General features: G+C 53.9%; 9 protein-coding genes across 9 annotated transcripts; 5 read left to right on the forward strand and 4 right to left on the reverse strand.

The window, feature by feature from the left end:
• Positions 1-475: 475 nt before the first annotated feature.
• On the forward strand, positions 476-1,641 carry VDAG_01035 (uncharacterized protein; the record flags this gene model as incomplete). The annotated part of the gene is made up of 2 exons (XM_009649921.1): positions 476-964; positions 1,023-1,641. 2 exons carry the CDS (start codon positions 476-478, stop codon positions 1,443-1,445), a joined length of 912 nt encoding a protein of 303 aa, XP_009648216.1. The 3' UTR covers positions 1,446-1,641.
• Positions 1,642-2,576: 935 nt separating this feature from the next.
• On the reverse strand, positions 2,577-2,965 carry VDAG_01036 (uncharacterized protein). Its single transcript, XM_009649922.1, has 2 exons — positions 2,805-2,965; positions 2,577-2,749 (listed from the first exon to the last, which is right to left on the reverse strand). The coding sequence occupies exons 1-2, from the start codon at positions 2,877-2,879 to the stop codon at positions 2,645-2,647; spliced, it is 180 nt and encodes a 59-aa protein (XP_009648217.1). The 5' UTR covers positions 2,880-2,965; the 3' UTR covers positions 2,577-2,644.
• A 734-nt stretch (positions 2,966-3,699) lies between these two features.
• Positions 3,700-5,766, reverse strand: VDAG_01037 (uncharacterized protein; the record flags this gene model as incomplete). Its single annotated transcript, XM_009649923.1, has 5 exons — positions 3,700-3,939; positions 3,998-4,168; positions 4,219-5,608; positions 5,664-5,703; positions 5,760-5,766. 5 exons carry the CDS (start codon positions 5,764-5,766, stop codon positions 3,700-3,702), a joined length of 1,848 nt encoding a protein of 615 aa, XP_009648218.1.
• A 612-nt stretch (positions 5,767-6,378) lies between these two features.
• Positions 6,379-8,127, reverse strand: VDAG_01038 (ER lumen protein retaining receptor 2). The gene is made up of 4 exons (XM_009649924.1): positions 7,881-8,127; positions 7,737-7,821; positions 7,404-7,678; positions 6,379-7,351 (listed from the first exon to the last, which is right to left on the reverse strand). Exons 1-4 carry the CDS (start codon positions 7,893-7,895, stop codon positions 6,665-6,667), a joined length of 1,062 nt encoding a protein of 353 aa, XP_009648219.1. The 5' UTR covers positions 7,896-8,127; the 3' UTR covers positions 6,379-6,664.
• Positions 8,128-9,713: 1,586 nt separating this feature from the next.
• On the forward strand, positions 9,714-10,352 carry VDAG_01039 (uncharacterized protein; the record flags this gene model as incomplete). The annotated part of the gene is made up of 3 exons (XM_009649925.1): positions 9,714-9,752; positions 9,814-10,247; positions 10,301-10,352. 3 exons carry the CDS (start codon positions 9,714-9,716, stop codon positions 10,350-10,352), a joined length of 525 nt encoding a protein of 174 aa, XP_009648220.1.
• Positions 10,353-10,588: 236 nt separating this feature from the next.
• VDAG_01040 (adenylate kinase) lies at positions 10,589-11,762 on the reverse strand (the record flags this gene model as incomplete). The annotated part of the gene is made up of 2 exons (XM_009649926.1): positions 10,589-11,538; positions 11,606-11,762. 2 exons carry the CDS (start codon positions 11,760-11,762, stop codon positions 10,892-10,894), a joined length of 804 nt encoding a protein of 267 aa, XP_009648221.1. The 3' UTR covers positions 10,589-10,891.
• Positions 11,763-13,394: 1,632 nt separating this feature from the next.
• On the forward strand, positions 13,395-15,082 carry VDAG_01041 (mitochondrial distribution and morphology protein; the record flags this gene model as incomplete). Its single annotated transcript, XM_009649927.1, has 2 exons — positions 13,395-13,455; positions 13,512-15,082. 2 exons carry the CDS (start codon positions 13,395-13,397, stop codon positions 15,080-15,082), a joined length of 1,632 nt encoding a protein of 543 aa, XP_009648222.1.
• A 975-nt stretch (positions 15,083-16,057) lies between these two features.
• On the forward strand, positions 16,058-17,566 carry VDAG_01042 (uncharacterized protein; the record flags this gene model as incomplete). The annotated part of the gene is made up of 2 exons (XM_009649928.1): positions 16,058-16,309; positions 16,391-17,566. 2 exons carry the CDS (start codon positions 16,058-16,060, stop codon positions 17,564-17,566), a joined length of 1,428 nt encoding a protein of 475 aa, XP_009648223.1.
• A 1,288-nt stretch (positions 17,567-18,854) lies between these two features.
• Positions 18,855-21,549, forward strand: VDAG_01043 (KEX1 protease; the record flags this gene model as incomplete). The annotated part of the gene is made up of 3 exons (XM_009649929.1): positions 18,855-20,006; positions 20,057-20,631; positions 20,688-21,549. 3 exons carry the CDS (start codon positions 18,855-18,857, stop codon positions 21,547-21,549), a joined length of 2,589 nt encoding a protein of 862 aa, XP_009648224.1.
• Positions 21,550-22,567: the final 1,018 nt, after the last annotated feature.

Below are 22,567 nucleotides of genomic sequence, written 5' to 3' on the forward strand. Positions count from 1 at the left end.
TATATCGTTGTCAACATATCTTCTCCGTCTTTGTAGCTTTTGCGTCGAGTATTTTTTGAGGAGAAAACCGCTCGAGAAATCATACAAGAGCCTCAGCCACAACATCACTGTGCTGACAGTTGCCAGTATAGGTCCATATTTGGGTCCTAGAATACACGGCAAGCTTACAAAAGACGTGAATATCCGCAAATATCCACAACCGACATCTACAGACCTAGATTAAAAGTGAACCAAGTCAATCTTACAAGAATTGAAATATCCAAAGATAATCTGGCTACAGTGCTAAAGGACAGTGTGGTTTGTGGGTTCACAGTGCATTTGCAGATTCAACAGCAGCTGATTGGCGATTGAAATCTTTCCACCCAAAGAACCACCAGCAGACCTAGGTACGGAGCTACGACGAGAAGCGAAGCGACGTAAACCAGCAGCCGCCAACGAACGATCTTCCAAACGCAAAACACATAGCATAATCGAGATGGGCTGGCTAGACGGCTGGTGGTCGGACGCGCCCAAGACGTCTGATCCTCTCGCATCCATCGACCCGAAGGTCCGCGAGTTCCTACAGCGAGAATCCCCTGTCAAGTACAATACAGCCTCCTCTACGCCATCAGAGACGAAGCCTTCTACCGAAGCCACAGCACAACAGGCGCCAGTTGACGAATCCGCGAGACCGCTTGTACCGAAAGAGAGCTTGTTCCAAGACGGCCGCTACGCGCACCTTTGGAAGGGGTACAAACCACAGGGCGAGATCGAGGCAGAGTCCAAGACCGACCATGAGAAGCTTATGGATGTGCTGGAGGGCTACAAGGACCGAAAATACAACCTTGGTCGCGCGGCACTCGAAAACTGCGCCATACAGCAGGAGGAGTGGATCAACTGCATGAAGAACGGTGCTTGGGAGGACCGGCTACAGATGTGCCGGAAGCAAGTACAACGGTTCGAAAGGTGCTATACCATGCAAACGGTATGATTCTAGTCCTCGCCTTTGATATTTGCGCTCGACTGACTGCGGTCCACCACAGAGACTATTGAAAGCCCTTGGCTACAAGTCCATCGTTGATCGGCCTGCGCATGTCGACGAAGACATCCAGATGCACGCCGATAGCCTGTACGTCCGGATGATCGACCAAGAGAAGGCGATCAAGGGGGCAGAGGAACGCGGCCTGCCGGCACCAGAGTTCAAGAACATCTTCCCCAAACCAGAGAATGCAATCGAGCCCGGCGCCGAGCTGCGCAAGAGTTGGGATGAGCAGCTCGACAAATTGCCCGCAGCGGAGCGGGCGACGGAAGAGGCGGCTCTGCGGGCTGACTTTCAAGCGAAGGCAGCCGTGGCTAAGGACGTCCAAAAGTTATGGGATGAGCAGGCCGCGGCGCGCAAAGCGAGAGAAGCTGGGGGGCAGACCAGTATCGCCGAGAAGGTCACGGATATCTTTCGGTTCAGGTAAGGTGTTGATGAAGGTCTCCTGAGGCCCATAAAGGTCATTCAACCAGACCTGTAAGCAGGCCGTCGCTAGCGAAATCGGTGGGAGAGAGGTCACGCTGTACAAAGCTCCAGTCCCTCGTGAGCCTACCATCATGACACAATCTGTACACACTCAAGATGTATTACCTGTAAAATATTGTAGATCAAGAATTTGCAGCGAACGAAGGAGCAATACAATCGATAGCGCCTCATGCTGATATTTACGTCCCGTTTTCGAGGTAGTTGGGGACGCTCGAATTGTTCTAACAAGGGCTTCTCATTCACCTTTCCATATTGAAGTGGCAGCAGTGGAAAATCCTTGTCATTACTCCGCAAAGTCGTCTTGATCCAATGAACCGCCAGGAAGGGAGGCGACAACTTACGGAGAATTCACGCGTATTGTGGTGATCCGACATGGTGGCACCTGCGTCCTACATGGGGCAAATGTCGTTGGGCTGAGAATCCAGGAGTGTGTAGATTGACCTAGCACGATAGAGGCCAAAAGGCAGATTATGGCAGCTCGCAGGGCTTCAATGGCCAAACCCAAAGAATAGGAACAGAGGGTTATTTGATTTCCTTGAGGGGGTGGCTCTGGGATACCAGTGTCTTACTTGTAGTCACAAGCTGGGACCAGCTCAAAGTCCACAATACTTACGGTGGTTATAGGGTGGTTAATTGTACCTAGGTATTTAGCCCACTATGGCCACAGCGGCCACGACGACCAGTGGCCATGCCAATCAATCCACTATAATAAGTAAGGTAGGTAGGTAGCCAAAGTGGAAATCCTGGCATAGCTACTATAATCGCTACCTATAGACGTGATAGGGCCAGGGTTGAGGTTGTGTTCTGCAATACACGTAAGGTAGAAAGTACCTAGATAGGTAGGAAGAGGAACACATGACACCCATACGATAGTTTAATCCAAAAAAGTCAATCGAAAAGGGTTTTGGCCAAAAAAGCCCTGCGAGCCTGGCCGGTTCATCACAAGTAGGCATCGAGTCTTACATGTAAGTGCGCTGGGTCCGCTGAAACCCAGACCGACGTGCGGGCTCTGACGTCGACGATGGTGCTACACTTCTGATCACACATATTGCGACAGTGATCTAGTTCTTGCCAAAATCTTTGAACACTTCATTGCTCTTGATCTCGGGTCCGTGTCTCGCTACCATGCCCCTCTATAGTTTAACAGCAAGACTCCTCACAGCCGCAGAGGCCACAGCAAAGTTCACAACCAGCCTCTTCTCCTCCACGAATTCCCAGCTCGACATCGGGCTGCGGCTCGGCAGTCTGTAAAGGACATGGTGTCAGAGAAGCACGCTGAGTACAGTGGTGTAAAACATACAGGCTGGCTGCTGATAACCTCGTCGGCGGAAGCTTCCATGGGGGCCTGCTGCTGTGGTGCGTCTTGCGTCGTCATGGTGTCGATGGTGTAGTGGAAGTTGCGATTGGCGGCAAACGTGTCGTTACTCGGTTTCACTGATCGATTTTGGACTTGTTCGATGTAGTATACACGAAAGGTCTTGGCTTAGTAGGGAGGTCATTTATCCTTCAAATGTATTCAGCTGCCACCTTCAGGCACCCACAACAAGCTTCGACCGCGTCGATGGCAATCACCCAACGAACCTTGCTATTTTGTCTCTTTGGCTGCCTCCCTCTCCGGGCGCTTGACTCTTGGAAGCCGCATTATCAGACCTGAGCCCACGTGCAAGGTTCGAGGCTATGGCTCTGGCGCCGTTGTTCGGCAACACGGCACTGTATGCTAATAGGGGCTGACCAGTTCTCACGAGAAACAACTTGGATGATCAGGACGTGGCACCCTGTCCAGCACGATTCTAGCGATCCCATACCCAAGTTGTGGCGAGGTAGTCGATCGTGGCACTTTCTGCGACTCTCAGCTGGGTCGAAAGTTGCCGATAGAACCGGATGGCGTAACACGAGCATCGAGTATACGTGTTAGCTGACGACGCAACCTCCATGAAAGCCACACCGCGCTTCCATTATACGGCGGACCGGTCCAGATTAGGACCGAAGCGCAAACACAAGGGCGGCTGCGGCCTTTCGCGTGCCGCCCGGCACTAGATTGAGGCTGAACCCTCAACTCCAGAGTCAATTTGAGGTGCCGTAATCGCCGAATACACAGCAGACTCTGTGCCGGTTTGCCAGAAGCACCCAGCCCCACGCCCTTATTCCTAGCTCCAGGATTCTCACAGCCATGCCGATTGATGTCATCAGTTTCATCATCTGTTTTCCATAGCCAATGCCGCTCTTTCGAGGAAGGCATTGAAGTCCCTCAATTGTCGAGCTGTGCCGCCGACATCACTGTTGGTGCATGCTTGGTCGGTTATTCTGGAAATGAGGAGCTCAAGGTTTGCCAGATTGGCTTTCTTCTCAGCCGCCGGCGACAAGTCGTCGGCGCCACGGCCGCGCTCTACGGCGAGATCGATATCGTGCATGGCTGAAGAGGTACTGATTTGGTGCTATTACATCCCATTAGTCACGCTTTTCTCTCTGCAGCTTCATGGTCCTATGACTTACCAATGCCTCACTTCTCGCCTTTTCGTGTTTAGATCTGACAGCATCTTTGCGAACAGCAACTTGTTCTCGTTCTGCCCGGAGACGCATAATTTCGTCTCGCAGCGATGTCTTCTCAGCCTGTTCGCGCCGTATACGCCCCCGAAGAGCATGCATGTGGTCGACCTGGATAGTCTTGCCAGTTGTCAGTATTGGTGGGTCAAACACGTTCGAGGCTTTCTTACATGTCCGAGAAACCTGTGCCCCAGCTCCGCCTGAAATGCCTCCAGTGCGCAAGTCTTGATGCGAAGTTCTTTCTTTGCGGATGCATCCGGGGCACGTTGCACACCGTCACGCAGAGTGTTAAGGCTAGATTGGATGATTTCGTCGCACATCTGAGCGAGAACATCAATCGTATTCACACCTGACCGTTTGGAAAACGGGATGTCGGCACTGATAAGGTCAAAGTCGGGATCCTCGCCTTCGGCAGGTCGGCCCCTCTTCGTGAAACGCTGTACTGGAATCTCAAAGACCCCTTCATCTGGGCTATCCGCCACCTTGGGTTGTCGGGCCTTGGCGGCAATTTTAGGCTTTGTCTTTGTAGGCTCCGATGTTGATGTCGCCGAGGTCTTCTTCTTCCGGCCTTGTTTCTGCTTTGCAGGACTAGCCTTGACCGCTGTTCTTCGGCGTTTGGGTACTGGCTCCTTCGGTGACACCTCTTCAATATGCTCGTCCTGCTCGACGGCAGTCGCGGACTCCGGAGATGGATCTCGCATCAAACGGCGAGAACGTTTTCCCCCGAGCCGCTTAGCTGCCTCCTGGTTGGACACCTCCTTCGCTAGATTGTCTTCGGCATTGTTCTGTTCCTCCTCTTCAACGACAGGCGGCTGTGTTTCAACTTCCTCCTCGGGCAGAATGCGGGACGAGAGCTCCGGGGAAGGTCCCGATTGTACGATGGGTGATGTTGCTAATTGCGGGGATGATATTTCCGGCGACCGCGCGTCGGCTTGCGCTGCTTCAGACCCAGCGCTAAGAGGGCTTCGCCGCTTGCTCGGAGTTCGCGTCTTCCGTGTGATGCTGCCAGATGTCCGCCGCTGCCTTTCCACTAGAGGGGATGACAAGGGGTCCGCATCAGCGTCCTCGTCTATCACTGTGTCGAGTATTTGCTGCAGCTGTGTGCCTGAACTGAGAATCCCGTCGGCGGTTCCGGCACGTCGCTTCCTGGTGGCTGGTGCTGTCGCCGGGCTTTCTTCTATCTCTTCGCGGCGGGCTGATGTCCTCGACGCACGTAACCCTGCTGACGAGATACTTTCTGGCTGCTGAGAAACCGGCCCATCGAGTTCGTCAACAGGCGCAGCAGCTTCTGGCGTCGCAAGTCTCGGAACTGGCGTCGCATCTCCTGGCTCTTCGCGGGCAGTGATGGCGAGCTTCTCTGCGCCGGCTTTGGAGCGATCATCTTGCCTCTCAGGGCTTGTTCCGAGTCGCTTTCGCTTCGCGGATGTGTTGGGCGTCGACCTTGTTGCTTGAACGGGCGGGGTCGGTGCAGGAGGGTTCTCCGGGCTCGTTGGTGCGACTGTCGATGTTGTCTCGTCACTCAGCATTAGCTGGAAGGACACTTCTTCGACTTGTCCATGTCTTTTACACGTCAGCAATCCCTAGAGAAAGATATAATCCAGGCTGGAGAATGTACCCAGCACCACGAATGCGCTGCTGCATGCGCTCAGCACGTGCTATCAAGGTCGAGAGCGTTAGCCATGAACATGAGTGTCCTTCTCGGCAAACTTACTGGCCATGGTGACAACGAATCCACGTTCTACATGGAAAGATGACGGAAACAAAATCTCAGCTTTTGGTCATGATCCAGGACAAACCGAGCTAGAACAGGGGTCGTTGGGCGTCGGCATGAAGCAAGTGTTCAGGAACGAGACGCGTCGCATCGGAAGTGGGGGACGCGCCGATAACACTTTCGCCACACCGAGTTCACCGAAACTACAGGTACGAACCACAACAGCATGGAGCTGCCCCAGAACGCCCCGCAAATCCACAGGTATTTCGTGGGAAGCTGCTACTTCAAGTCATGCAAGGAAATGAATTCCCAAATATCACTTGCAGAGCTTGTGTCTTAACACGCCCTGCACACAGGACAACTTAACATGCCACTGATAGTCTCAAACAAGAGCATTGGCGATAAATCGGCATTACAGCCTAATAGATGGATAGACAGTTCTGAACCAGGTTGACGTTAAGCATGCCATCAGACTAGACCTTCAAAGGGCCTTGAAAGCGAACCACGAAGCCCCCTTGTTGTCATTTAGTTTTACAAGTCCACACCAGTAGCTCATAAGCATGCCGAGGTGCTTTTAGCAGCTAAGCCAAAGCTTGTAAGATGCGAACCCGTAGAAGCTGAATGTAGTCGTATGACAAGTAATTCTCATCGCTCATCTTATGTGTACATGAATTGTTGAACAGTAGTAGGAAAAAAAAATAGACCCGCTATGGAATACCGTGCTATAGATTGCGCGTGTAGCCTCCAACAGAGGATTGGGTTAAGAGCATGCGAACTCGCCCTGGACTTATGACTGAGACACAGAATCAGAACACATCGTGAAAACACGCACATCTGCGAGAGCCGAGAATCTGATTCACGGGCCCTGCGAGGCTTCCGCTTCGCTACCACTCGGATCCCACCCCTCAGTTGTCCCGCCACTCTTGGCCACCCTGGACTCCACTTGGGGATCCGCCTCGATTGTTGCTGTTGTGGCTGGCGCTCGACGAAGCAGCGGGAGTATCATCGTCGTCATCGTCGTCGAGCACCTTGGCAAGCTCATCAGGGTCTTGCATCTTGGCATCAGGGTCGACGATGCCGCCATCATACTCTGCCCTCTCTCCGCGCTCAGCTTCTAGCACACCATCATCAGCGCTGACGGAGATGCCCCTCGCTCCCCACTTGGACCGGCTACCACCACGTCGGCTTTCGTGACGACCAAGCGCAGGGGCACTCTCCTCATCTTCCTCACCATAGTCTTGGTTGCTGGGCTTGCCAAAGATTCTATGGAGGAACCAGCCACGGTTGAGGTCGTCGGCATCGACAACACCGCCGTTGCGAAGCTTGACTCGTTGGCGCGTGTAGTAGACCCAGGCAAAGTCGACATAGAGTGCTGTCTGCACGATGCCGAAGACGACCGAAACAGCGTTGGGAGGCTTGTCCGACAAATCGAGTTCCCGGCTAATCCATCCAACGAGGTAAAGGGCCCGATAGGAGCCCAGGGCGACAAGGTAGAAGGAGTCGATAACGGTCGGTACGGTGGTCTGACGCAAAAGGAGGAGCTGGGGTAGGATGCAGACAGACTCGAGGATCTGCGAGAAATCCCAAATCCACTATCGGTGGGTGTAAGTTGCTTGCTGCCACAAGCCATGGGGACACACATACCACAAACATGCTCCAGTGCGACTTTGGCTCAAGGATAAGCATGGCGAAGGGGGAAAGGAGCAGAGCGCCGCCGAGGGCGCCAGCACCAACCTTCCAGGCCATCTCGCGCTCCCTGGATCGGGGATAGATCCACTGCATTATCCCAACAGTGTAAAACGACGAGAGAATGTAGAAGGCCTTGAAGAAGCGATTCCAAAGCACTTGTTCGGAGAAGAAGTCGGTATATCTCGTACAAAAAACCAGGGCATACAGCACCTGGGTGATGAGGGAGACACCTGAATATAATTGTCAACATGCTCTACCTTAGTCGGCATCGGATCAATGGCAATGTACCTTCCGCACTCCTGTTGCGATGGATCGAGAAGAGGAGGATGCATTTCGATGCAAGGTGGGAGCAGTCTCCCAGCAATCGGAATACCTAGGCGCGCATCAGACTAGCCACATTATGGTATTCGCATTGGCGAAGTCTCTACTCACGTTCCAGGCTGTCATTTTGTATGTCGGAAGCTTGATGAGAATACGGAGTCGACTTCCAATGGGTGTAGTTTGAGGTTACGATTGCGAAACAAGTGGCCAAGGTCACATCACACGATGCGGTGCGCCGCGGGAGTATGATCTAGCAAAGTAGACCGATACAGCTAACGAAACCGCCGTAGGCTTTGTACTCGTCGTTCGTGTAATCGTCGCAATCGTAGATGTCGTTGCGGTCGTTTGAATCGACGCTGCCTAGAGGGATGTAGGCAGTCAAAATACCTGCTACCTACTTGTGTTGCGTAATGCAGGTGAGCAGTCCCAGGCACGCCTCCGCCTGGGTGTCTCCCCTCTCCGCGGATGGACACCTGGGCGACAAGCTTGGGTGGCCTTATCGATGACAGTACCCACCAACAGCTATCCGTTCTAGGGGTACCATGTACCTCTCAGCGGAACGAACCCCCACCTCTCAATCCAGGGGATGTGGCGCATCGTGAGGTGGCTGGGCCACCGAATCACAGTGCACTCCAGATCAGGTTGAATAACCTCGTACTGTGTGAACGGTGGCCCCAGCGCTGCGCCCCAGAAGGTGCAAGGGCATTCATTGTCAGACCCTGCTCCTGCTCCCTGGTACACTTGGTACAGTATTGTGTACGTAGGCGGTCTTGATTATCGGTGCCCTTCCTCCGCAGGTAGCTCGAGTATCAAGACGGTAACCCGACGTATCCGCACCCCTACCACCTCGGAATAGCTCCACATGAAGCCGCCCTGCATCCCTTGATCGCATGCTTCAGGTCCTCGCATTCGCAAGTGTATACACAGGTCTCCAAGCCTCGAACAAGCTACGAATAGAGTGTGATGACTTCTCCACTAAAAATTACCACCCTTGTGTTGCCAACACTGCCAACGATGCTTGAGCTTGTTCATTCGGCCCCACGCCCGGAGAATTAAGCTTACAATGTCCACAGTAGTGACTCCATGTCTTTTGGCAGGTCGTTGGCGTCATCTTTCCCATAACACATGTAGATGGATTTGTTTGTAGATGAATAAATTTCTCTAGGCATTGATGGCCGGTGAACCCGGGAATATAATGATAGCAACCGTCAGAGTTGTCTAGGGCTTGACAACTCGTTAGTCCAACTGATGGTGAACGGCAGCAGACTTAGGATGGATGACCCGTTCCTACTACAAGGCAGGTAGTAGGAGAGGACCGGAGGGGACGGAGCGGGATCAGGCTATGAACCGCCGGAGTGATCCCTGCCATGCTCGCTGCCAACCCTCTCTCCGCAATCCGTCAATGTCTGACCCGCAAATAATCCCGATGACGATCTGTTACGCGTCTTCTGGGTCGGCATCGATCCTATAAAGACGTGTGGTCGTAAGCTCAAATTCTGAAAGCGACATTGTACGTCAAATTGGTGCTCAATATAGCCCGTTCCGTCTACAATGAGGCTCGGTCGGCTCCCTATCACCTTGTCAGCGTGGTTGGCCCTGGGAAGTGTTCCTGTCGCGGTTGCGGCTGACGAGAGTCTCCATCGTCGTCAGGCCAAGCCTGGGAAGTACTTTGGTAAGTTTTCATAGTTTGTCATTTCTCTCAGCCCTCTGAGAATTCAATCTTACTCTATCGTAGTTGAGTCTAGGTAAGGTGCCCGATGCAAGACTCCCGGCGGTCTTCCTACCTAGCTAATTGTGGAATGGGCTGGAAGCTTCAGTGCACACTATGATGGCAGATTCGCGACAAAGCGGATCAAAGATGAGAAAACCCGACGAGAAGCATTGAGAGTCCTAATACAGACTTATCTGGCCACATTTGAGAGTATTGGCATCGAGACATGGCTCATGCATGGAAGTCTCCTGGGGTGGTGGTGGAACAAGAGGGTAACCGCCGAGACTTCCAGATAATCCTATGTGCTCTTGAAAACAGCTGACGCCGAAGTAGGTGATGCCATGGGACGATGATGTCGATGTCATGGTCTCCGAGCCCAGTATGTTTCTACTTGCCGCATACTACAACATGACAACCTACTACTACGAGTACCCGGCCATTCCAGAGGGTCGCTCCTTTCTGTTGGACATCAACCCTCATTACCTGGTTCGAGACAAGGGAAAGGGCCTGAACTCGATAGACGCGAGATGGATCGATATGGACCATGGCCTATTCATCGACATTACCACCGCAAGGTACAATGTCACATACGGGGAAGGTGAGGGCGTGTTGGTAGGCAAAGACGGTCACCTGTTTCGGGATACCTATCTGTTGCCACTCCTGGAGACGACCTTCGAGGGTGTTAAGGCGAAAATCCCTTACAAGTACAAAGACTTCTTGATATCCGAATATGGCAAAGAATCCTTGTCGGACAAGGAAATCAATAAGTAAGACCCTGCCGAACAGCCACACGTTTACATGTTACTGACAACCACCACAGCCACCATTTCGATGATGATAAGATGGAGTGGGTGCCTACTGGAGAGCTCTGATGGCAAATCAAAACCTAGTACGTTTGTTACTGCATGCAGTCTGGCCGTCTGTGCGAAGCAAACGCAAATCTGAGGACATGCAATGCTATCGTGCGTGCGCCCAGTCTGTTCGTGATACGGATCGCTGTCAGCTTCGAACCCGCCAACCACCTCATGCAAGCCAACTCACGGAGTTCCTCATGCCTCATCATCCTCCCGTGGTGTCCTAGCTTGTACAAGATGGAGGAAATGGCGTTACAAAGTGAACCAATGTATTTCTGAAACGTTTATCTCACGCTAACAGGAGACCCGTGCCTGTTGTGCGTCACCTGTAAACAGCTTCACACCGTTCTACACACTAGAGTGAGAACACGCCCCGAAACAAGATCAACGCCGCCGCAGAAGAGTCTGCCCCAAACCCGTAACCTACTCCCCCATCATTCCCGAGCCATGTCCCATCAGGACATGCTAGTAGTCGCCGATCTCGAGCGTGCCCGGCCGTCAAACTCCCAAAGGTATAATGTATATACAGAAAAAATGGAAGAATACAGAAGGCTTGTTCAAGCCGCAAAGCGTTTCTCGAACTCTTTATACAACTTGGGGCTGATCTCATCACTGCTCATACCCTCGACTTCCCACAGGACGCCCTTCTTGGCGTAGTGCTCCAAGAGGGGCTCGCTTGTCTGCTGAAACTTTCGGAACCGCTCACGGTAGACCTCCTCAGTGTCGTCGGGCCGTTGCATCAGAGGCTCGCCGGTGATGTCATCAATGCCGGCCACCTTGGGTGGATGGAAGGTGGTATTGTAGACACGGCCCGAGGGCTCATGGACCCAGCGGCCGGCGATGCGCTGCATGATCACGTCGAAGGGGGTCTGGAGAGAGACGACAAGATTGATTGGAATGATCTTGTCGCATGTCACGGCTTGCGTGGCAGTCCTCGGGAACCCATCCAGAATGAAGGAGGCATCAGGGTCCTCCGAGGCCTCCGGGGGGCCGTGGGCATCTAGAGCAGCCGTGGTAACGTATTCGTCGTGGGCGTCGGGGAAATCCCCTGCAGTGGCCGTGCTGGCGGCCAGAGTCATGACATTATGCTTGGCTTCGTTGGGACGCAGCCAACCATTCTTGTATAGTTCGTTCGAGATCAAGCGCATGATAAGGTCGTCGGCGACGAGGCCGCCAGTCTTCATTGTCTTCTCGACTCGGATTCCTGTTGAAAGAGTACGTTAGTCGGCGCGACATAGAGGCACAGTTAGGCGAGTGACTTCGCAACATACCAAGAGCCGTCCGGGCAGTGACATTGCTTCGAAGTAGATCGCCCGTGCTGATGGACTGGAGTTGGGGAAAGCGATGTAGGAGTCTCTCGGACTGGGTGCCCTTGCCGACGCCTGGCGCACCGACGAGGATAACGCGCGCTGCCTTTCGAAGTCTCATATTATATTTTCGGTGACGGATCGATTTAGATTGTCTAAACGATTGGTAATAAGATCTGTGTTGGGTTGTATATAGACGTCCTGTAAACGGTATCCGAAATATCAGACTAAGAAAGGGAAAATGAGCGACTCGATGTAGCTCGAGGTGCCGAGGTGGCACGGATTAACGGGAGGATAGATCTCGTGGCTCGTGAAATCGTCCCGCGGGCGCGGGGTGAAGTGGGAAGAGTTGAAGGGTCCGTGGAATGGAATGACGAAACCACAGGGTTCAAAAAGTCGGGCAGACGATTAAAAGATGATCATAGTCGTGCAAGTTTGATCATATAAGATGCGAAAATCGACAGAGATATGGGAGCCGACAGCAATGTGACGCGAGCGGCTACGAAAGGCCTAGAGTTATTGCCGAGGAGTAGATGTCCCAAGGCTAATGTGAGGATGGTGAGGATGGGGGCCGCCGGCGTGGGAATGTTACTAATGTACCAGGGACATCCAATGGTCGGATGCAGTTCTGGGGGGCAGACCAAGCTGGGGCTGCATCGGTGGCCCGCATGTTGAGTTGTGCGATGCAGTGAGAGTGGGGCGGAGACAGCCTTTCCCACTGGCCGACTGGCCTCTCGAGTGCAAGAGCCATTTACTGGCTGATCTGATCGTTGAAGACTGGATAAGGTAAGGCACAATGCCACGCCAACAGTCTGTGCACGCTCGATGTCCAGATAGTGGTAGAGATTACCGTGTGAGCCTTGAATGCTTTGGTTTTGTTAATTCTTGTTAATCGCATAGCAGGGAAGAGGAGTCTATGGACAGAATGGACGTGACTGGTCTGTAATCCCAGATCTAAGGCGAGCACAATCTTGAAAATAGTGTAGCTGAGATGTTATTTGTAACGAGAAGTGAGTACACGGTACGCTCTGTTCTCACGTTGACGGTATTGTACGGCGACGCTGCTTCAAGTGAATCCTCGCTCATTTTGTAAGAGATTCGAACCAGGATTTCAAGGCGTAACAATCGTTGCTTAGAAGAACGAGGCTTAATGCAAACTTTACAAGAGCCGATGCCGTCAGGGTACTCTGAAGTTTCTGCTTCAGACCAGCAAAACCTTGGATAGTTGACGCATGTGTGTACATGGTAAGTGGTCCACTCACGTCACCTACCTTTACCTGTACCTTAGGTAGGTACCTCCTGGAAGGCTTGTGACAACCATAACCAACAAGGGTGACTGTCGCACGTGAGAGACGTCGCTTCTCGACAACCACTGATCTCCCGACGTTTAGCCACAGGATTGCTCGGTTGCAACACGTAGCATGCTGCTTACGTCAACTCGGCTCCGGCAGTGAGCCTGCCCAATTGTGGGTAAGCCTGGCGAGGCTAGCGCCCCTGCATTCGCTGTGGAAAAGTTGCGTTGAGGCAACGAAAGGGAGGTCTCGGAAAGTCGGAGCTAACAGGAGGGACCCCAGTCAACCCCAGGACTGTAGACGGAAGTCGCATCTCACGGAATCTTCTCTCTCTCCATCCCTCAACATCCTCCATCAGATCAACTGCCCTTCAGCACGCAATATCACCCATGAACAGCGCAGCTCGATAGTCGTACGCTTCTCTCTACCCAGCCGTCGCGACATCAGGACTCGTTCCGATTATGAGCGCCTCCGCCAGCGTTGCCCGCCGGGCAGTCGTTGCGAACCCACTCGCTGGGAACGGTGCGCTTCATTCAACCCCCGTCAATTTGCCAAATCGCAAGACTGACATCATGTAGCACGCGCTCTCACAGGCCTTGCTCTGCCCCACGGATCTTTCAACAGATACGCCCGACACCTCCCCCGCAAGACTTCGGCACTCGCCATCCTTGTTCCCGTTCGCCACATGAGCACTGAGCATCATAACCAGAACCAACCGCATTCTGGCCCGCCCCCTGGGTTCAATGTCGATGCGGCTAAAAAGCCTCTCGCTCAAGATGCCTCATCCGTCCCCAAGAAGGGTCAGAGCTCTTCTGAACAGAAGAATGCCTCGAACAACAGCGCTGCAAGCTCATCCGAGGTTCCATTGAAGGAGGTTGAGCTCGACGCCGAGGGCGGTGCTGGTACTTCTGTGAAACAGGGCGTTGCGGTTGACGCTAAAGACTCCAAAGAGCAGAAGTTGACGGTGTGGCAGAAGGTGAAGAAGGAGGTGCATCACTACTGGGATGGCACCAAGCTCCTCGCTGCTGAGGTCAAGATCAGTACTCGACTGGCGCTGAAGATGGCTGCTGGTTATGAGCTCAGCCGAAGGGAAAACCGCCAGTTGAAACGCACCGTTCAGGATCTGGGTCGACTGATTCCGTTCTCCGTCTTCATTATTGTCCCCTTCGCCGAGTTGCTGCTTCCCGTAGCCCTCAAGCTGTTCCCCAACCTGCTGCCCAGCACGTACGAAGGACAGAAGTCCAGGGATGCCAAGGTATCGGGCCTTCGAACGACAAGAAAAGAAGTCAGCAAATTCCTACAGCACAGCTTGAAGGAATCTGGCCTCCCTGTGACTCCGGCAACCATCCAGCGGGAGGAGATTACGACATTCTTCCGGAAGCTCCGTTCTTCGACAGAGACACCTACCCACGAAGACATCATCAAGGCGTGCAAGATTTTCAAGGATGACTTGACGCTGGACAACCTGTCCAGGCCTCAGCTGGTTTCGATTTGCCGCTACATGAACCTGAACAACTTCGGTACGGACAACATGCTCCGTTACCAGATTCGCCACCGTATGCGACAAATCAAGAGAGACGACAGGCAGATTAGCTACGAAGGTGTCGCGTCACTCACTTCTGGAGAGCTGCAGATGGCTTGCGCCAGCCGAGGCATCCGCACGCAGAGCGTCTCGCCCGCGAGGATGCGCGAGTACTTGCAGCAGTGGCTCGACCTCCGTCTCAAGGAGGCAGTACCCTCGACTCTGCTTGTGCTCAGCAACGCATACATGTACGGCCAAGGAGCCGGTGGAGCGACGAGTCAGATCGATGCTCTTGTTGGCGTGCTTTCTTCCATTCCGGATGAGCTTCTCCACGAAATTGCCCTCGAGATTGAGACATCTCAGGGCGCTGCCACCAACAAGCAGCGTCTGGAGGTTCTCAAGGAGCAGCAGGAACTGATCGAGGAGGAGAACGAGCAGAACGAGGAGAATGCCAGCACTGGTCTGGCCACGCCTCGTGACATCGAGGACATTGACGAGAAGGAGGATGCGATCGCCATGGAGGCCAAGTCAGTCAGCCCCGAACAGGTGAAAGAGGCCGCCGAGGCAGAGCAGGAGATGCTTGACGCTAGGCGATCGCAAGAGGTGACCCCTAAGAAGAACGAGTGAACGCCGTTTGGTACTACTCTTACTACTACGATACACGCCTTAACAGGCGCCTTTTCTTTGTTTTAACACTTGTAAAGCATGAGGTGGGCAGGCAGGCATGTACCACCAAAATGAGGCGATGACTTGGGCGGTCTGACAGGGACCGAGAGCAAGCAAGCAGTAAAACTGATAGAAGCCCCTCCTCTGGAAAGCAAAGATAGAATCCCACTTTTGTACACAATGGCGGCACTAAATGGCCTGAAATGTATCAACAACAGACAGCCTTTGTTCTTAGGGGCCCAATCTCAGTTTTTCGCTCTCTAAGTGTGCAAACGGCAAGCCAACAAATTCAATGCCATGTAGAGTCTTCGCAGCGACCCCAGTGCGCTGCCCACCATCGGCGCATCTGGAAGCTTTCGTCATAGGTCCAAGGGAGAATGAGAAGTACAGGGGCGAATGGCTGGAGATAGCGGAGTACCTTTGGCAGCAGGCTAAGATTACAAGACTTCCAACACCGGAGCCATTTGATCCTACCAAAATTCTTTGGATGAAAATTAGAACTTCTTGGAACAATGTAGAGTAAGTCTGCAAGGTTCAAACATCTTCTATGCTGTGAAAATCGATGCGCAATGTTGTGGCGCGATGTACTCATCTATCTGGGTCAATGGGGGGTAAGGCCCGGAATAGGCCTGCAGAGCGGAGCGTCAGTGCTTCGAGCTGTCCTTGCGGGTTAAGGTAGCGTCGTCACTGTCCTAGGAACGGCCAACAGGCAGCTACCACTGCAAGTTCGCAACCAGACACCTCGAGTCAAGCGTTCGTCTGGTACTAGCTACGTAAATCTTACTCCGTCATACTTTTGCGACACATGCTCTACCTGTCCCGACGCATTTTCTCGCATCACGAGCAACTCTCCGGCGACGCCGAACGTCATCCTCATCCCAAGGTGAACACGCATTAGCCCCACCGTTACCGCCTGGAACGACTACCTTCGACACGATGGCACGAATTGAGCAGGAGGACTTCTCAAGCGTGTCCTGGAATAGTGAGCGCGCGGCTGAAAGACCACCGTCTCAATCGCAGGCTCCTCCTGCGGGTGATGCGCCTGACAGCAATGGCTACCAAGGACAAGAGGCCAACCACCTTGACGCTGGATTGGGCGAGGAGGTGCTCGAATGCACTGTCTCGCAGCCGTTGAAAGAAAATGAAGGGTCTAAGGACGTCTTCGTATCGTATCTCATATCTACTTATGTATGTTTGGAGTCCGAGCAACCGCGTCGATTGACGATGCGCTTTCTAAGCGCTGAGCGCAAGCGCTGACCATATGCCTAGTCCACCTTCCCAGCCTTCCAAAAGTCGACGAGCAATGTTCGTCGCAGGTTCACAGATTTCGTCTTCCTGTTTAAGCAACTGAGCAAAGACTACCCTACCGCAGCCGTCCCTCCACTACCCGACAAGCAGCGCATGGAATATGTCCGAGGGGACCGCTTCGGGCCCGACTTTACCAACCGCCGAGCGCACTCTCTACAGCGATTCCTCGCCCGACTATCTCTGCACCCTGTACTTCGCCGAGCTGATATACTGCACATATTTCTGGAGAGCCAAGAATGGAACGCAACCATGCGCTCTCGAGGCTCACGGGGTTCTCAGAGTAGCGATGGCGCCAACAACGGCGTGTTTGACAACCTGACTGAGTCGTTCATGACAGCATTCTCCAAGGTCCACAAGCCCGACAAGCGCTTCATCGAGGTTCGAGAGCGGAGCGACAAACTCGACGAAGATCTGGTGCAGATTGAGAAGATTGTGGCCCGAGTCGCCCGTAGGGAGAACGATATCGAGACCGATCAGCGAGACCTGGCTGAGCAGTTCCAAAAACTCATCCTTCTTGAACCTGGTGTCGAGACGGCAGTACATCATTTTGCAGCGTCTATCGAAGATACTGCCCACGGCACACGGGATCTCAGGGACATCACAGACCAGGACTACCTCGGTAGTCTGAGAGATATGCAAGCGTATAGCATGGCGCTGAAGAGCCTTCTTAAGGCGCGCGAACAGAAGCAGGTCGACTTCGAATCACTCGTCGAGTACCTTAACAAGGCCACCGCGGAACGAGACGGTGCCTTGTCAGGTCACGGGGGCTCTGGACTGTCTGGTGCAAGCGGATTCATCACGCGCAAGTTCGAAGATGTCCGTGGTGTCGACCACGAACAGGCGCGTCGCGAGCGACGGGTCAAGCTTGAGCGCAAGATCGACGACCTCACCGGTGCCATCGAGCTGGCCAAGAGAACGAGCGAGGGTTTCGACAATGAGGTTGTCAAAGAGATCAACGACTTCGAGCGCATCAAGCGGGCTGAGTTCAAGTTGCAATTGGGAGGCCTCGCGGACGCACATATTGACTACTATGGCAAGGTGACTAGTATTTGGGAGCAGTATGTGCGGGACATGGAGAAGCAAGGCGTCACACAGCCCACCGATGGACCGGAACCACCAGGCAGGCAACTGTTGTAAGGGCAATGCAGTGTTTACTTTGAAGACTTAGTCAAGGTAGAGAAGTGGGCGACCGGGAAGATTCGACAGGCTGCTTGGAAAGGGTTCATTGCTGTTAATACCGTCCTGCGTGATTGCCGTCCTAATTAATAAGTGCCAGCCGAAAAGTACACGAGACCACCATTCTGCCTTGCGTAAGGGAACTGTACATGTAGGACTGAAGCTAGCTCGGTGTGTATCACCGTTATTATTAGAAGCTGGGCTGAAAGTGTCTTACGCGGAACTGTTGACGCAGGCGTAGTGCTTCGTGCCAGAGCAGGCAGAGGGATAACACGACCAATCTCGATCCAACAGCTTCGTAACCACCATTTCTCTCGTGCCGAAGGCTGCTTCGGCACCTTATTAGGAGACCAGGCAACAAAGGTAAAACTTAGAGTGGTCCGTGGTAAATCTAGGTACTTCTGTACGCAAAAGTACCTATGTCGACCTCCCTCGCCCGTCTAAGGTTAGGTAATGGTTGGGCTGTGCGCATCATTATCTTGGTAGGTGTTGATCCACCCAGACCTCCCTCGTGAACCCTTATGGACTGGGCCAGCCCAGCAGCATAGGACGCGAGCACAGGCCGTGAAACAGCTGGACGTGGATTCCTCGTTTCGGCCGCCTTCCCATTCGGGACACTTGCCTTGTCTTCATCTTGCGTTTCCAGAAGGCCACGACAGCGACATCAACCTGACCCATGTTTTCGGCATTTCAAGACTTGCCTCTCTCACCATCCGCCTTGGATTTGGAAGCGTACATCTTCGATTGACTATTGAAGCCTTGCCGTTCGCCTGTTCGGTAGGCCATCTTTGGTGCGACTAGTTCTGCTCAAGGTACGTCAATTGCACTGCATGGCAATCTGATGTCCTTCAGCCCCCCCTGAGGATTCAGTAGATCGCCCCCTCCCAAACCCGACGCCTTGTCAGACTTGCGCCTTCTCCAGCATAGCCGCAACTTTCTACCAACCTTCTTTTCCCATCTGTCATCAGCGATCTCTTTGATTGCTCTCCCCTGTTCGCCATTCACTGCTCATCCCTTTCGGCGCATTCTTGAGACGCGCGTGCACAGCAACCTCGACTTCATACTGACAGCATACCATCCAGCGACATACTACGACCGATTCATTCCTTTGACCTTACTCGGCATTGATTTGCGATAGATCTCCTCCTATGTCTTAGGCCTCGAGAACAGATCTCCTTTTCACTTCTCCCGACCACAGAATCTCTTCCTAGTTGGAGAGGCTTTCGTGTCTATACCCCGAACACCCACCATGAAGGTTACAGCTGCCATCGGCCTTCTTGGCCTGGCTGCCGCTGCGGCCGGCGCAAAGCATACGCCTCGAAACTACGAAACCAACGACTACTATGTCCTCGAACTCGACTCTTCCACGGCCCCGCATCTCGTCGCAGAGCGCCTAGGCCTGAGGCACGAGGGAGAGCTGAGCGGCCTCGACGGCCACCACATCTTTGCTGGGAAAAGGGCAGTGCATGATGTTGTCAAGCCCGAGATCCAGGCGAGTCGAAGAAGGAAGCGCGACCTCGACGGATTCGATATCCTCGATGGTGTTCGCTTTGCACAGAGACAAGTCCCACGTGCACCGTGGGAGAAAAGGGCGCCGCCGCCCGTCATGAAGCCGGAGCCACAACCGGCTGTTGTGCGGCAGGAGGTCGACGCTGCTCTCGCGCAGCAGCAGCAGCAGCTCATGAAGACGTTGGGAATCAACGACCCCATCTTCGACGTGCAGTGGCATCTTTTCAACCCGGTTCAGAAGGGCCACGACATCAATGTGACTGGTGTCTGGATGGGGGGCATCACCGGCCAAAACGCGACCGTGGCCATCGTCGACGACGGCCTTGACATGTATAGCGGCGACTTGAAACCCAACTACTATGCTGCCGGTTCCTACGACTTCAACGATCACAGGGATGAGCCGAAGCCTACCCTGGCCGACGACAGGCATGGCACAAGGTGCGCTGGCGAGGTTTCTGCCGCGAAAAATGACGTCTGCGGTGTCGGTGTCGCCTACGATTCCAAGATCGCCGGGCTGCGTATTCTGAGCAAGCTCATTTCGGACGCTGACGAGGCCGTGGCTATGACCTATGACTATCAGCACAACGATATTTACTCTTGCTCGTGGGGCCCACCTGACGACGGTCGCTCCATGGACGCGCCCGGAATCTTGATCAAGCGCGCCATGCTCAAGGGCATCCAGGATGGACGCAACGGTCTTGGCTCCATCTATGTCTTCGCCAGCGGCAACGGAGCAGCCAAGGAGGACAACTGTAACTTTGACGGCTACACAAACTCGATCTACAGCATTACGGTTGGTGCCGTTGACCGCACCGGTCAGCACCCATACTACTCCGAGAAGTGCTCCGCGCAAATGGTTGTGACATACAGCAGCGGTGCCGGCGATTCTATCGTATGTTGTGCCCACTGCGTCGGGTCTGCTTTTGCTAACTGACAATCCAGCACACCACCGACGTCGGCCCAGATGCGTGCACCGACGCACATGGAGGTACATCGGCGGCCGCTCCCATTGGTGCTGGAGTCTATGCTCTGGTTCTTTCTGCGAGGTCTGACCTGTCGTGGAGAGACATGCAGTGGCTTGCCATGGATACTGCTGTGCCTATCAACTTGGACACTGGGGAATGGCAGGATACGACCATCGGCAAGAAGTTCAGCCACACTTTTGGTTACGGCAAGATTGATGCTTACGCCATGGTCGAGGCCGCCAAGATTTGGAAGAAGGTCAAGGCCCAGGCCTGGTACTATTCGCCCTGGGTTCACGTCAACACCGCCATCCCTCAAGGCAAGGATGGCCTAGCTGTTTCCCACGAGGTCACTTCTGATGCCCTCAAGCAGGCCAATTTGGCTCGCGTGGAGCACGTTACTGTCACCATGAATGTTAACCACACTCAGCGGGGTGACTTGAGCGTGGACCTGATCAGCCCGGATGGCATCGTCAGCCACATTGCGACAACCCGCAAGAATGACAAGGATGCGAATGGCTACATCGACTGGACCTTCATGAGCGTGGCTCACTGGTATGTCTCCGTGCAATAGGTCCAATCTCGTGCATCGAAAGCTGATATGTTTCTAGGGGTGAAAAGGGTATCGGGAAATGGACTGTTATCGTCAAGGACTCTGTGAGCAACCAGCACCAGGGCACCTTCATCGACTTCCACATCAAGCTTTGGGGCGAGTCGATCGACGAGAAGAAGGCTACCAAACTCCCAATGCCCGAGGAGAGTGACGACAACGACCACGCCAAGATCCAGACGACTACCGTGGCTGCAGCTACGACCTCTGTCAGCCACCCACCTCAGGATACAGGTTCTCTGGAGGCGCACCCGACTGATCACCCTGACCGACCGGCCAAGGTCAAGACGACCACGACAGCTGCGGCTGAGGCTACCACGGAAACCAGCGCCGCGACACCTGCGCAGACAAGCGCATCTGCCCCCTCCGGCACCCAAGGGGCTCAAGGGGCGCCGACGAACAGCAACTGGATATCCTGGCTCCCGTCTTTCGGTGCCTCCACCAAGGCTCAAGTTTGGATCTATGGCGCCCTGGCGCTGATCGTAGCTTTCTGCTCGGGTCTTGGAATATGGTTCTTTATCGCTCGCCGCCGCAAGCTGCGCAACAGCCCCCGCGATGACTACGAATTCGAACTCCTGAATGAGGACGAATCCGAAGGCCTCAACCGCGGCGAGAAGGGTGCCGCCGCTGGTGGCAAGGGTCGCCGCACCAGGGGCGGTGAGCTGTACGACGCCTTTGCAGGCGGCAGCGATGATGAGGAGGAGTTTGTGGGTGAGGGTTACCATGACCAGGAGCGGTCAAGATCCCGCGAGGGTCGGAGGCGGGGGAGCGGTGACGATGAAGAACAACATGTCATTGGCGATGACAGTGACGATGAGGTTGTAGATGAGAAGCAGAGACTGGGAGGTGGCCGGCAGGGTTGATGTCCCCACCAAACTGGAAGTGTGCCCTTCAACGATAATAGGGGGGAAAGCAGCAGCCTATTCGCGTTCTGCTGGGTATTCTGTACGATGGCATCTCGCTGTTGGGTAATCGGGTTGTCCTTGCATGTGCTCAGCCACTAGGCTGGAAATGGAGCAGGCGTTTGCATCTTTTCTCTATGGAACCTACAATTATGTCTTACCACGCAATGGATGAAGTAATTGAGGCTATGAAGCATGCACTACACGAAGTCTTGGTTGTTTCTTTCATGTGCATGACTGAACCGCCCGCAAGACAGTCAGCTCATTTCAGTGCCTCACAGGGTTAGTTGATGAGCACGATGTGAAGCAGCTTGCGAAGGCAAAGGTTGTGTAGTCTGCTGTGGTAATTCGAGGAGAGGGCAATGATTCGATTCTCTTGCAGAAACAAGAGGTGTCTGTCACGAGCTTTCTGAGTAGTGTGACGCCCAAGACCAAGGGGTCAGCCAGCGAGCACTCCAGTCGCTTGGGCTCCGGGAAAAGGTTGAGCAACCTAGTCTCAGATAGCCTCTGTTCCTGCCGCCTCGAGCGCGACATCGAGCGGCAAGCTAGTGACGGTGGCTTTTCAAACACAACCCGACCAACAACTCGGGTGGCTGGGAAAGACGTGCAGCAGGGGGGTGACGACGCCAGTGTTAGGGGATCTCACCGTCGCTGCGCGCGCGCTGGGGCCCACAGCCGACCTGTCCCAGTAGAGCCAGCCGAGGGGTGCAGGCCCTGTACTTCGCAGTGCTGTATTGTGTTACTGCGTCGTTCCGTCTCTTAGAGATGCCATGATCGCCGAAGATAACCTATGTGCATGCGTTTATCAGTGCGTCGGGGAGGACAAGCAGAATATGTCTCTCGATATAGCAGACTGTTACACTACCACATACCTGGATGACATCCCCATCGACAGGTCTCAGAGCGGACGGGCGAGATATCAGAATCCCGGTACATGCGCCTGTGACGTGTCTAAGAGCCTTATGCTTGTCGTCATGCC

The sequence above is a fragment of the Verticillium dahliae genome, genomic scaffold (assembly GCF_000150675.1).
Source record: "Verticillium dahliae VdLs.17 supercont1.2 genomic scaffold, whole genome shotgun sequence".
Lineage (NCBI taxonomy): Eukaryota > Fungi > Ascomycota > Sordariomycetes > Glomerellales > Plectosphaerellaceae > Verticillium > Verticillium dahliae.

What these genes read in the sequence shown, in the direction of transcription:
- VDAG_01036 (XM_009649922.1), bottom strand. Translation starts at nt 2,879, where the DNA reads ATGACGACGCAAGACGCACCACAGCAGCAGGCCCCCATGGAAGCTTCC. An exon ending in AGGTTATCAGCAGCCAGCCT is followed by an intron (nt 2,750 to 2,804) that starts GTATGTTTTACA and finishes TGTCCTTTACAG; the next exon opens with ACTGCCGAGCCGCAGCCCGA.
- VDAG_01038 (XM_009649924.1), bottom strand. An exon ending in TCGCAACAGGAGTGCGGAAG is followed by an intron (nt 7,679 to 7,736) that starts GTACATTGCCAT and finishes AATTATATTCAG; the next exon opens with GTGTCTCCCTCATCACCCAG. An exon ending in CGCACTGGAGCATGTTTGTG is followed by an intron (nt 7,352 to 7,403) that starts GTATGTGTGTCC and finishes ACCCACCGATAG; the next exon opens with TGGATTTGGGATTTCTCGCA.